Below are 11,710 nucleotides of genomic sequence, written 5' to 3'. Positions count from 1 at the left end.
TTTTACCTCTTGCTCCATATTGTTACTCCTGGTTTGTAAGATAACCAAATAAACTTCAATGTTAAAACGTATGTTTTCTAAATGAATTTCTTTGATAATTGGAAAAGTAGCTAGATTTCTAATAGAACATGAATGACATATGATATTGTTATTTTGTATATTTGAACATGTGACAGTGTTTTCATATATTTGTGAACACTTTAGACTGTTATTATGATTTTTGTGAACATTTTTTGACTGTTATTATAATCAAGTGAACAGGCTAGAATGTAATTATGATTATGTAGACAATCATGTTAGACTGTTATTATGATTTTTGTGAACACTTTAGACTGTTATTATGATTTTTGGGAACACTTTAGACTGTTATTATGATTTTTGTGAACACTTTAGACTGTTATTATGATTTTTGGGAACACTTTAGACTGTTATCATGATTTTTGTTAACACTTTAGACTGTTATTATGATTTTTGTTAAGACTTTAGACTGTTATTATGACTTTTGTGAACACTTAAAGACTGTTATTATGATTTTTGTGAACACATTAAACTGCTATTATGACTATGTGAATATATTAGACTGACATAATATGAACATTTTTGTGAACATGTGAACATGTTAAATTGTAATAGTTTATCTTTATATTTCATCTTTTCTCCGTAGGAAAAATTGTCACTCATATTTGTTCAAAGTATATTTTGTAAATAAATAAAACTTAAATACCTTTTGTTTGAAGATTATCATTTGAATATGTTTTTTTCTTATCAGTTTTCCACACAACATAGCAACCAGATAATTGTTTATGAATATTATGTTTTAACAGTTTTTTGCGGTAAACTATCACATGCCTTGAGATACATATTACTATAACTAAATATTAAAAGCGTATTTGTTTAAATTATTATATAAACGTTAGCTAGTATGCTCTTCATAGTTCCAGTCAAGTATCAACAGTTATCTTTAGCAGCGCTACTATAAAGAATAAACTGCAGATAATGTGAAAATAAAACAAGAAGCTATATGTTCAATTTAAATACATATTTTATTTAACTCAGTACACGAGGAACGCAATATTGCACATCGCCCTGTAAACACAACACGAGCATTCCACTGTCTGTCCGACCGTCCTTATAAATACACACACAACTAGCCGTGACGTCATCAACAACAAACTTCACTGACAATATCAACAGGAACCGTCTTAAGTGTTACCGTGACAACAAACAGTATATGACTTAGTTCTATAGCGCCCTGTACAGGGCACGTATCACAGACACTTAAACATGTACACGCAATCATGACTCGACAGTGTTACATCGCGGCGTGACGTCACACCGATGACGCAGCATCTGCTGCATAGTTATATCGGTTAAAACAAGCACTTTGACGTAAACCGTCCATCTCCGACTACCGAGTCGTATTACCGTCACAACAACACACCGCCCTTCATCACGTGGTGCCATTCACTCACAAAGTACAACATTGCTGCAGTTTCTTTGTTAAAGTTTGTGATGGCCACAGACGGCAGATACCCGTGGTTACTCGAAGGGGCGCCATGTAGGCCCCTTGGTTGGTATTTGTCATTTCTCTGACGAAGCCAATCCGTAGAGACGATGCCTTTCCAACCCACTGAGCATGCGCTCCATATTCCTGAGTTCATTACTGTGATTGTTTGTGTCAAAAGCAGATGGAATGTTCAGAGAGATGGGACTTCTCGCTGTTGATGATGTAGCACTAGGTATTCCGTTCATGCGCGGGGACACAGTTCCGGGGCTGACGGCAGAGTCCCGAAGCGGATGTCCGGTTGCTGATATCGGTGACGTCGACGTGGCCATTGTAGTTTTTGTGGACGGTAGTGAGTATGGTGTAAAACGTGGATTAGAACGAGAAGGGAAAATTGGTCCAAGACTAGGGCCGTCAGAGGGCGATAAACTTCCGTTTCCTTGTAATGATGAACTTCCAGTTGAGAACACGGGTTGTAGTAGATTGTGACCACGAGGTGGTGTAAGCCCGTTGAGTGATAGAGACAGTGGGTGATTGGTAGGTAGGTTGTTCATGTCTGTTTGTCCTGAGGCGAAAAATGGTAACTGAGTTGCAAACGGTAGTGATGAACCACTCGAGTTGAAAAACATATGTCCCAATGGAAACGGAAGTGATGACGAGGATGAGAATAGTCCTGCGGATGGATACATAAACGGGAACATTGCGTGAGTGGCGGAGGGTTGAACAACTGTGACGTTTGGTGGTCTATTCGGAGCTTTTGGTATTGTTATGTCCGAATCCGATTTGTGCGATATATGGGGAGACTTGGGCGAAAGACGGCGATCGTCCCGAATGGAGTCGTCACTGCTGTCCCCGCCGTCAAGACTGCTCCTCAGAGTGCTATTTAGCACGTCGGAATGGTTGTGGTTTGGGATGGAGGACACGGGGGATAGACTAGAGGAAATGTCAGGCCGAAACACCTCATCCCGGGGGGTAGGGCGCGGTGACCGATCCTCATTGTCACTGGAATGGTGGCTGATGGGAGAGGATGTCTTTAGAGCATGACGTTCTTTTTCTGAAAAAACACAAAACATAACGTTAAATCTTTATTGCACGCACTAACAAAAATAGTAGGGTTGTGTGATATGGTCTTTTCGTTCCGTTTTTATTACATTGTAACTGCAATTGGCTTCTATATTCATTTAACGTTTTTAAAGAAAATATTGTATCAAATTTGTTAGGCATCTTAAAATTGTACATGTTCAATATTCTTACCTGTTTCCATAATGTCCTTTAGTTCCATAGCTGAACTGACGTCAGGTGTGACGTCGTCGTTTTCATCAACACAGATCTCTGTGTCCTCGTTGTCTTCGTCGTCGCTATGGAGATCATCAGCTCGGCCCTTATCGGGTGAGATCGAATGTTGCTGTGCCGACTGAGAAAGAGGAGGACCACCTGCTGGCTTCCTAGAAACATAACATACATATGTGTTAATAATACATTTTATTTGACATAACGAACTGTATGGTATCAAGTCAAAGTCTTGTCAATAGTTGCTCTTATGGCTTTCCCCTTTTAATAATAAAAAACGCTCTTTAACTGTTAAACACTTCAAATTTTCCACCATTCAGATAAGTATAAATAAAGTTTTGAATATAAACCAGTACCTGTTTTATACTGTTAGTAAGATATCAATTTTTATTATTCTTGTTTAAAGCAGCGCGTTACTAAACTTTCAATTGTTCTCAGCTCTCTATTTTCTACATGTATGTTTGTGTTGAGCTTACTTTTTTTCCCGTTTGCCGCCTCCGGTATCCCTGAAGCCTTTAGCGAAGGGGTTGTGGTTTATCTTCAGCTGTGTTATCTACAAAACATAGAAAATTCATATAAAAAATGTAACAGCAATTTTAGATTAAATTCGTAATGTTATAAGGCCTTATTAACGTATTCAATTAAAAAAATCGTAGTTCGTTAAACTGTGAAAATCACTGATAACTGTTCCCCACACGTAAACACCCGTATAATTGGGATCTAACTGTCGAACGCTGGTACCATGGAAGTGAAACATTTCGAGGTAATTTGACAAATTTAGCGCTAGATTTACTCGCCACATTCCCGAATAGTGCTAATTGTTGGGTGATTATGATATAAAAGGTCGTATTAGCCTTCTGTATATACAGCTCGCACACGTGCATGGCCAAGCGCGTGCATTTATCAGATAACAACCTCCGCAACAGTTGTAATGAGATAAGAGGGGTGGTGTGCTGCATCCCACCTCACATCTGGGCACAAATTTCCCCCTTGTTCTCAAGTGTGTAAATACGTTTCAATGGTCATTTCTGTAATTAGGGGTGACCATCGGTCTCCCCCGGGACTCCAGGAAAACAAACACATATTGGTCGGAGGAACACGACCTAACTGATTCAGTTTCACTTTAACGAGCCCTGAGCACCATATCCCCCAGTTCGGAGATTATCATGACCTTACGAGACAGGAGAATCATCACAAACTCTTGTGTTATCGCTTCCAATGACACCAATACGAACGCCTATCATATTTATCACTTGATTATAACAGGGTTCTGTCGAGTTAAACTTCTTGTAACCATTTAGTCCCAATCCATCACCAACACCGTAGTGGTGAGGCAGTAGCCAGTCATACACCGAGACCTTCGGCAATAGAGTTTTTGTCTTGAAAATACAATTATTACACAAAAAAAGGAAGCAGTTATTTCAAATAGGATGACGTCTTACCTTTTCATTTTGGTAGGCAGTAACAGCAATGAATTCCGTCTCCTTAAAGACAAAGCTTTGGAATGTGGAGTAGGGTAATTTGAGGATGTCGTTGGCGCGCACCAAATGGAAACGAGGCTGGTACTTGTGCATGGAATTCAGTATGGTCTGAAAAATAAAAATAAATATGTTCGTTGTAAAATTATGTAATACATTTCTGTTGTTTTCTAACAGGGACGGTTTATTTGTTCTTAAGTGTAAATTTTCAAACTACTTCTATCCATTTACATAAAATAGTATCTGTTATTTTACAACAGTATTTACATATAGAACAAGTTAACAATAATTTCAAAGGAGCTTTTGATTTTCATGATAAGTGAACTGATTTGTATTAAGCCTTCCACGGCGTACTGTAAGGCTGGTATGTACATTATAATTGGCGAAGTAGCGATGAAGAGGCGACAAGCGTCTTGGAGATCGAAACGGCAACTAATCACCCTTAAAAACGTACGGCGACTGTCGTGTCGACAAATTACATAAATAAGCCCCTATCCCTGGAGGTTTTCTGCCAACTCGGAGAAAGTCACAGGCGTAGTGATTGCTTTATCGGGGTTTATCTAATCCAGTAAATCCCCCATTCTACCCAGGCTAAATAACCACCACATGAAATTCAAATTACTGCGCCTCTACGATTGACTTTTAACAAACAATATCGGTTTATGATTCCGCCCCTTTGATCATGACGGAAAATCATTGAGACAGATGCAAATAGTCCCTGTAATTGTATAAAGACATGGTATGCTTTGAGCCTTGCGCGCCCACAGATAATACTGAGCGTATTCATACTGACAAATGACAATTAAATTCATAAGTTCCCGATACGTTCTTATTAGTGTGCATGAGTCGTTCCATTCTCCTGTCGAGGGCTAATTGGATCTGTCACCGAATCACAAGTCGGTGCGTCCTGTCATCAACTGAGTCCAACTCCTTACCAACCGAAATTAGGCAATAGATCTTAGGTGGTGATAGGACAACACTGACCAGCGATTAGGACCAGAAGTCGGCGCCAAACTCGCGCACATCAAACCCCAGTTTTATCCCTAAATCAACGAATTCCACGCCTAAATCGGTCGTCGCGTTATCGCCTAGAAGGATGTTCGAAAGGAGACAGACAATAATTTGTGAAAGTTAGCGAACAATTCGTATACTTATAGAGCGTTTATGGGCAAAACTTGCAGGATCCCTAGCGGGGAAGTCTACTCCGGCGGGACGGGAAAGCCGGCAAGAGAGAAACAGTTTCCAAAGTGCTTACACATGGCGACAATTCAAATCACAAAGGCTTGGCTAGTCTTATCACAGAAGTCGGCTCTACTCATAATAAAACATTAGTTCATTGAATTTCATCTTTTTGTATTTATGTATTTATTTATTTTTATATTTTTTTTCGACAGACTTTCCCGCTTTCATTCGTCCAGTAAAGTGACAAACCTCGCGACATCTGAAACTTACAGCAGATGGACTTTTATAACTCTGTAATGTCATTTTATCATGAAAGAAGAAAGCCTTACAACGTTTGGCTGGATGTTCCGTTCACAGAACGATACAATTACTATATTAAGTAATGAACTCGGAAGTGTCGGGTGGCCATGCCGGTCTAATTTTGTAAGTGTTTCCCTGTGTTATACAATGGCGATGTACGGCTATCATTTATAACGTAGGACACGGCAATTAGGTTTGACAATTCGATTAGGACCACTGACTCCCTAATGTGGCCGGGTAGAGTCAGAACTGAGGTGTGAGGACCAAAACCCGCAGATGCTCGCTAAAGTTCGCTGATCAGGTGAACAGCTCATCGGTAATTCATCGATATAAAATAGCCAATGGGTTTAACACTATAGCACGTCGTACCCTAATATTACCACAATTATCTTCCTCACGTGAGGATGCGCGTGAAAGTATCACTAAACACTCAATTATACATATAGGTAATAAAGGCCATGTAATCGCTGACCTAGCACCATATGTCCATATCACACCTGTGTATCCCGAAGGCCACAGGTAAGGTCCTAACAACCACCAATATATCAGACAAGGTGATACAGCCCAAAACGCCTCAGAGATTATGTATATTTACTACAAAGTAATTCTTAATGAATGAATAGATGGGGTAAAAAAGGGGGTAAGTAAATATGGGTAAGTAAAAATAAAATTAGAACGATGCTTACGATACTTACAAACCCATGTTTGTCAGATATGTTGTTGCTGAGTTTGAGTTTGTGAAAGGAAACGACTTTTTGCATCCACTGTTCACCGGTGTTGGGGGAGTCGGGGTGGATGTACATTCGTTTAGGCATTTCCGGGTCCGCTTTTCCGGCCACCATCCAGCGGGAATTGTGGAACTTGTAGCGACAGTCGTCCACGGGAACAATATCCATCAGTAGGATGTACTTGGCTCGCTTGTCTAGTCCAGATACTCTGGCTTTAAATGGAGGAAACATCCGCCTGTAAGAAAGAAATCAAAAAGAGAATTAGCATTTAGTGAAAATAAAATGAATCTTGATTTGAATCTCTGAATCATGCGTCCATGAAAAAACAAACATATTATAAATTATATAAAAAAATTTTTTTTTATATAAAACAAAACAAACAAAAATGTGTATAAGATATATAAAAATAAGAGGCTGTCGTATTTACATAAATCACATTATCTTCTATAGCTTAAAACTTAAAAAATGTATAGAGGGAATATAGGAAACAATCTGACTCGATGATATATCAATTAAATACGGTGATGTTAATAACAAAACAATTGGAATCCCACGACTTTATTGGACGATTCGCCAGTGTAATGGTGATATTAGCCTTTCCCAGGTTTATTGCTCTACCTGATTTTCTCTCGGAAGATAAGCCGTCAATTTAAAAGTTTACTGCTGACATAATTATCAAAATTCGTGAAGAGCAGTGATGATAGTTTTATGTGCTAGCTGTGTACTCAGACGAGTTTTATATCATTGCCGTAAATCGGCTAAGTTAGACTATCCTATCCCCGTAAGCTTGTCGAGAGCTACTTCGCTAAACCCATACAAACACTCCGCACTTTCCAGTGACCGAGGCTGTCCCTGATTACGACACATGTACTCCATACACAATCCAAATATGCCGGGTACCTGAGAAATTACGTCGCATGTTCAATTAGCGTGAGGGTGGGGGCGACCTCAAGTATGGGAGGGGGGAGTAGGGCGGTTTGGTACATATGTTAACATGACACTAATCCAGGGGGTACTTCTTGTAAGAGAGGCGTATATAATGAGTTTATGTTAGAACAGGATTACGGTGTCAGAGATCCGGACAATCCGCAGATCCCTCTATTGTCCCTTATCTTGTTACAGAAGCTATCGTGTGTACCTGTATAAGTATGGCGTAACTCTATCATCCTCTATTGTACAACAATCAGTCCAAATTAATTATCTCAAACTCAAATTTCCATATTTTCATATTTAGTTTTAAATATTCGTTTGTATGTATTTTTCTTCCTATTTTGTTTCTTAGTAAATAAAACTTACAACCATTATAAAGTGTAAACAGTAAAAGCACTGGCATAAATACATAAGTGTGGTATTCTCGACAAACATTTCTAATTTAATGTTACAATAATCAACAGAACATTTCAGGCAGAATATTCTATTTTAATTTTATTAAACTAAAAGCGAACTGGTAAAATTGATGATATTAAGAAAACAAAATCCTATAATCGTAACATCTTAACCTTTGAATATCAAATTCAAATAGTTTTTTCTTTGTAATAATGTCACGGTTATTCGAGTTTGAAAAAGTCAAACATCAACAAACTTATGTGTAAACAAAACAATCAAGCGAAAAATTTTGTAACGCTAACCTTGAATTGATATTCGGAAGTTTGCCAGAGCCAGAGGTGGTTGGGTAAGGAGTGTTGTACACACAAGAATTTCTGCTTGATTAGCAGAAACGTAAAGGTAACGTGTGGACAGAGGAGTCAAACTAGACCCTTTTTTTAGGGAATAGAAATACTTTTGAAGATCAAGCGATTACGACAGCGCCACACTAAACGAAATAACAATTCTTCTCTTTTTTATTTTGCGGGATCAGTGTAATAACTTAAGAATTTCAAAATAGTGACACAAATCAAACAAAGTTGCCAAATGTTTCTTATTTTATCTTTAAAAATTTAAATATATTCGGATTTAGTGAATTTTGTATTATTTCTTTCTTTAAAAATTATAATAATGATGACAAACAATTTTAAATAAAATGAACTTAAATAACAAAAGATAAATAGATGTAAAGTAAATTAAAAATATCCTATCAGAAATGATAGCAGAATAGGCGTAATAAAACAAATATTCAAAGAAATAAATTCTCGTTCTATGACAAACCGGTATTAGATTTGCAATAATTGAGAAAAAAGGAATAAAGTAATAATAATTAATATTATTATATATGATTATATATAGATACTGGAGAATTCAAAATTACTGAGGAATATTTGAATCTCAGAACGTCGATAATTAAATAATTATTGTAGGGATTGTTAAACACAGATTGAGAATCTACCAATCCTTCTGCAATAGTGGCCAATCATTATAAATGTCACCATGAAAACAATGCAATCTGCATGAGTTTACTTGTCATTATACAAATAAGAGGCGACAACGACACCTGACTAAGAATACAGGTAAATTGACGTGAAATACAGGTAAATTGACGTGAATTTTGATTTCAATATCTATCATTAATGATGAACACGGAAGCGACTCAATGCGTTGACATCGAGACGTTCCGTCTACACTGCAGGTGTCATTTCTTCACTTGTCACCAATTAAGTTTTATGACCATATTAGGACAACTTACCTAATAGGATGAGCTAACAAATATTTAAATAAATATTTTAAATAAATTTTGTTCTTACTGATTTAAAACCAATTATGAATCTATTTTAACAAAAGAGAAGGCAAACGTGTAGGTTTTAGTGTCTATATGATACCCTCTTGATTTACTATTTTCTTGAGTAAAACTGTTAAACAAACGATTCAATTATAATTCAAATATAACAAAACATGAAATACGACCTCTGTTTTATGTCTTATTATTTTAATAATAAAAGGAAACGAATTGAATTAAAAAGTTAACACGGAAAATCTAAATGGGTTACAAGTTGGTGGGGTTAAGTATATAAGTAGACTTAGAGGTTATCGTCCTGTGGGGCGTGTTACTTGTGTATCAACGGGACTCACACTTCTTCCTCTCTTAGCCCCCTCCCTGTTTAGCCTGATGCTATCAAAATTACACTTGGCGCTTCTAAGAGAGGGTTAAAATGTGAAATTTATAGATATAATCATGACATGTTATAATCTATAGTAGTCCCGTGTCTGTTAAACACTGCACCAGTTGTGTACTAGTTACATATAACTTTATAGTTTTAGGTTAGATTTGTCAAACTTTACAGTTTGTCTGTGATTCAATTAAATGTTGTAAGAACCACGCCAATATTTGCTTTTAATATTTAGTATATTTGTAAGATACAAAATAATATTTGACATTGATTAAAAGTTATGGCTACATGTATTCTGAGTGTTGTATTTCATTTTCCATTAAAAATATTGAAGAGAATATTTAACTTAAACACAACTTGAAGCATATATTTTGCATGAAATCCAACAAAGAAAACAAATAAAAGACTGACGTAGGAATTTAGAATCGCAGAAAGTACGAACACATTTATAACCTTATTATTTTCTAAACACATTTTCGTGCATGAAAACACGCTTGGTTCCTTTCCATTTATTTTCTTTTGAAATCCATTTATCCCTTATTAAATATAAATGTCACGGCTTTCGAATTTCATAGTCGTTCACTTTTCGATTATTAATAAACGTGTAAGATTTTTATCTGAATTGTCAAATTATACGCTTAAAGATCTTGAAGAAATTGATGTAAAAAAATATTTCTCTTATAAAAAATGAAGTGCTAAAATCAACAGTGATAACAACTTGGAAAAAGAAGTTAGATGAGTTGTCCCTTTGGAAATGGCTGATGTATAACGGTGTCATGTTCTGTTGTAAATGTGTTAGTGTGTGCCGGACAGAGAGGCTGGGCCGATTTCTATCTCGTTTACCAGAGGGGCACTAACCAAACGTACACCATCTGTCATCTTATTACCTTTATATAATACATGTATAAATCTGAATTAAAGTTGTAAGTTAGCGTTTAAAATTTATGGTATTAATTAAATAACATTATAAGTTAATACTGAAGATGTTTTATGATATTTTTCAGCACACTGTAGAAATAAAATGACAGTTATTGTGTTATTTTCCAAGATGATTGCACTATGTCTCGGTTGAAAATTGCTTTCGTGAGAACAGAATTGTTGTAAAACTATTTTCTACTAGTGTGAAAAAATGCTGAACTTGTTTAGGTAGAAAATGTGAAGAGCATACAATGTTATGTCAGATATTAAACTGAATTATGGCAATAAAATATAAATAGACAAATTATTCGTATAATGCTAAACAATAAAAGATTTACAAACCCCAGCGTATTAAACTGATAAGTCCCACCCATTCTGTTTCTAACTTACCGGCCGGACTTTGTGATGACCATCTCGGTGCCGATATTGTGGAATTGTTCCCAAAGGTCTTTGCCTTCCAGCTCCACCTTGGGGTCGTCCTGGACATCAGCCTCCGGGGGCTCCAGACTCCGGAGCTGGCGGGGATGGAGAGGATGGAACATATCCCCGGGGGTGAGGGGACCGCGCCCCATACTCTGCTGTAGCTTGGGTAGTAAGGATGCTGCATAGTTAGGAGAGTGAAGGGCTATGTTTGACAAGTAATGCTGCTGAGCCAACAAAGAACTATAGTCGGTAGGTCTTTGGAGAAAAAATGGATTATAAGCCATACTGCTCTCCGGAGCACCTCCTGTATAAATCATTGGAATAAATTTGGCAATTTTTTTCTTTCGAATTTATCTGTTAAATAATATCTCATAGATAAATAAAGTTAATTTTCAGTTTAAAATCGCATGGTAAACACTGCGAGGGTGACTAAACGGGTCAGTACACACGGCTGGAGTAAACACACGGCTACATCTGGCCACACACTATATATATATATAAAGTCCAGGGTAAATCACTCGGTAACACTGGGCGGCCGTGTCGTAAGAACAGATATACGCTAGTCTAATCGGAAACACAACTATTTATAATTATATCAACCTTCTACCGCTACGCCGGCAAATCTGTATGACAAGTGTAATTCTATTATGTTTCGTGCGATCTGATTGGCCTGCCTGATTCCGCCCACCAATCAGAAGTCTAATAAGGCGTGTTATAGGCCTATCAGTTTTGCTAGCGGAGTGTCGCTGACAGCCGAGGCATGTCCGCTCTTTGTCTTATGTGTCACTGTAATAGAGATGTTACGATAAGGAAGCTAGGCCCCGCCCCCTTTCTTAGCCACAATAG

General features: G+C 37.2%; 1 protein-coding gene across 1 annotated transcript; it reads right to left on the bottom strand.

The window, feature by feature from the left end:
• Nucleotides 1-1,030: 1,030 nt before the first annotated feature.
• Nucleotides 1,031-11,427, bottom strand: LOC110458562 (T-box transcription factor TBX2-A-like). The gene is made up of 6 exons (XM_021510318.1): nt 10,832-11,427; nt 6,441-6,717; nt 4,237-4,383; nt 3,271-3,347; nt 2,759-2,949; nt 1,031-2,558 (listed from the first exon to the last, which is right to left on the bottom strand). The coding sequence occupies exons 1-6, from the start codon at nt 11,179-11,181 to the stop codon at nt 1,582-1,584; spliced, it is 2,019 nt and encodes a 672-aa protein (XP_021365993.1). The 5' UTR covers nt 11,182-11,427; the 3' UTR covers nt 1,031-1,581.
• Between the last annotated feature and the right edge of the window lie 283 nt (nt 11,428-11,710).

The sequence above is a fragment of the Mizuhopecten yessoensis genome, unplaced genomic scaffold (assembly GCF_002113885.1).
Source record: "Mizuhopecten yessoensis strain PY_sf001 unplaced genomic scaffold, ASM211388v2 scaffold9651, whole genome shotgun sequence".
Lineage (NCBI taxonomy): Eukaryota > Metazoa > Mollusca > Bivalvia > Pectinida > Pectinidae > Mizuhopecten > Mizuhopecten yessoensis.
The sequence above is the reverse complement of the archived record's forward strand: the minus strand, read 5'-3'. Positions and strand labels throughout refer to the sequence as shown.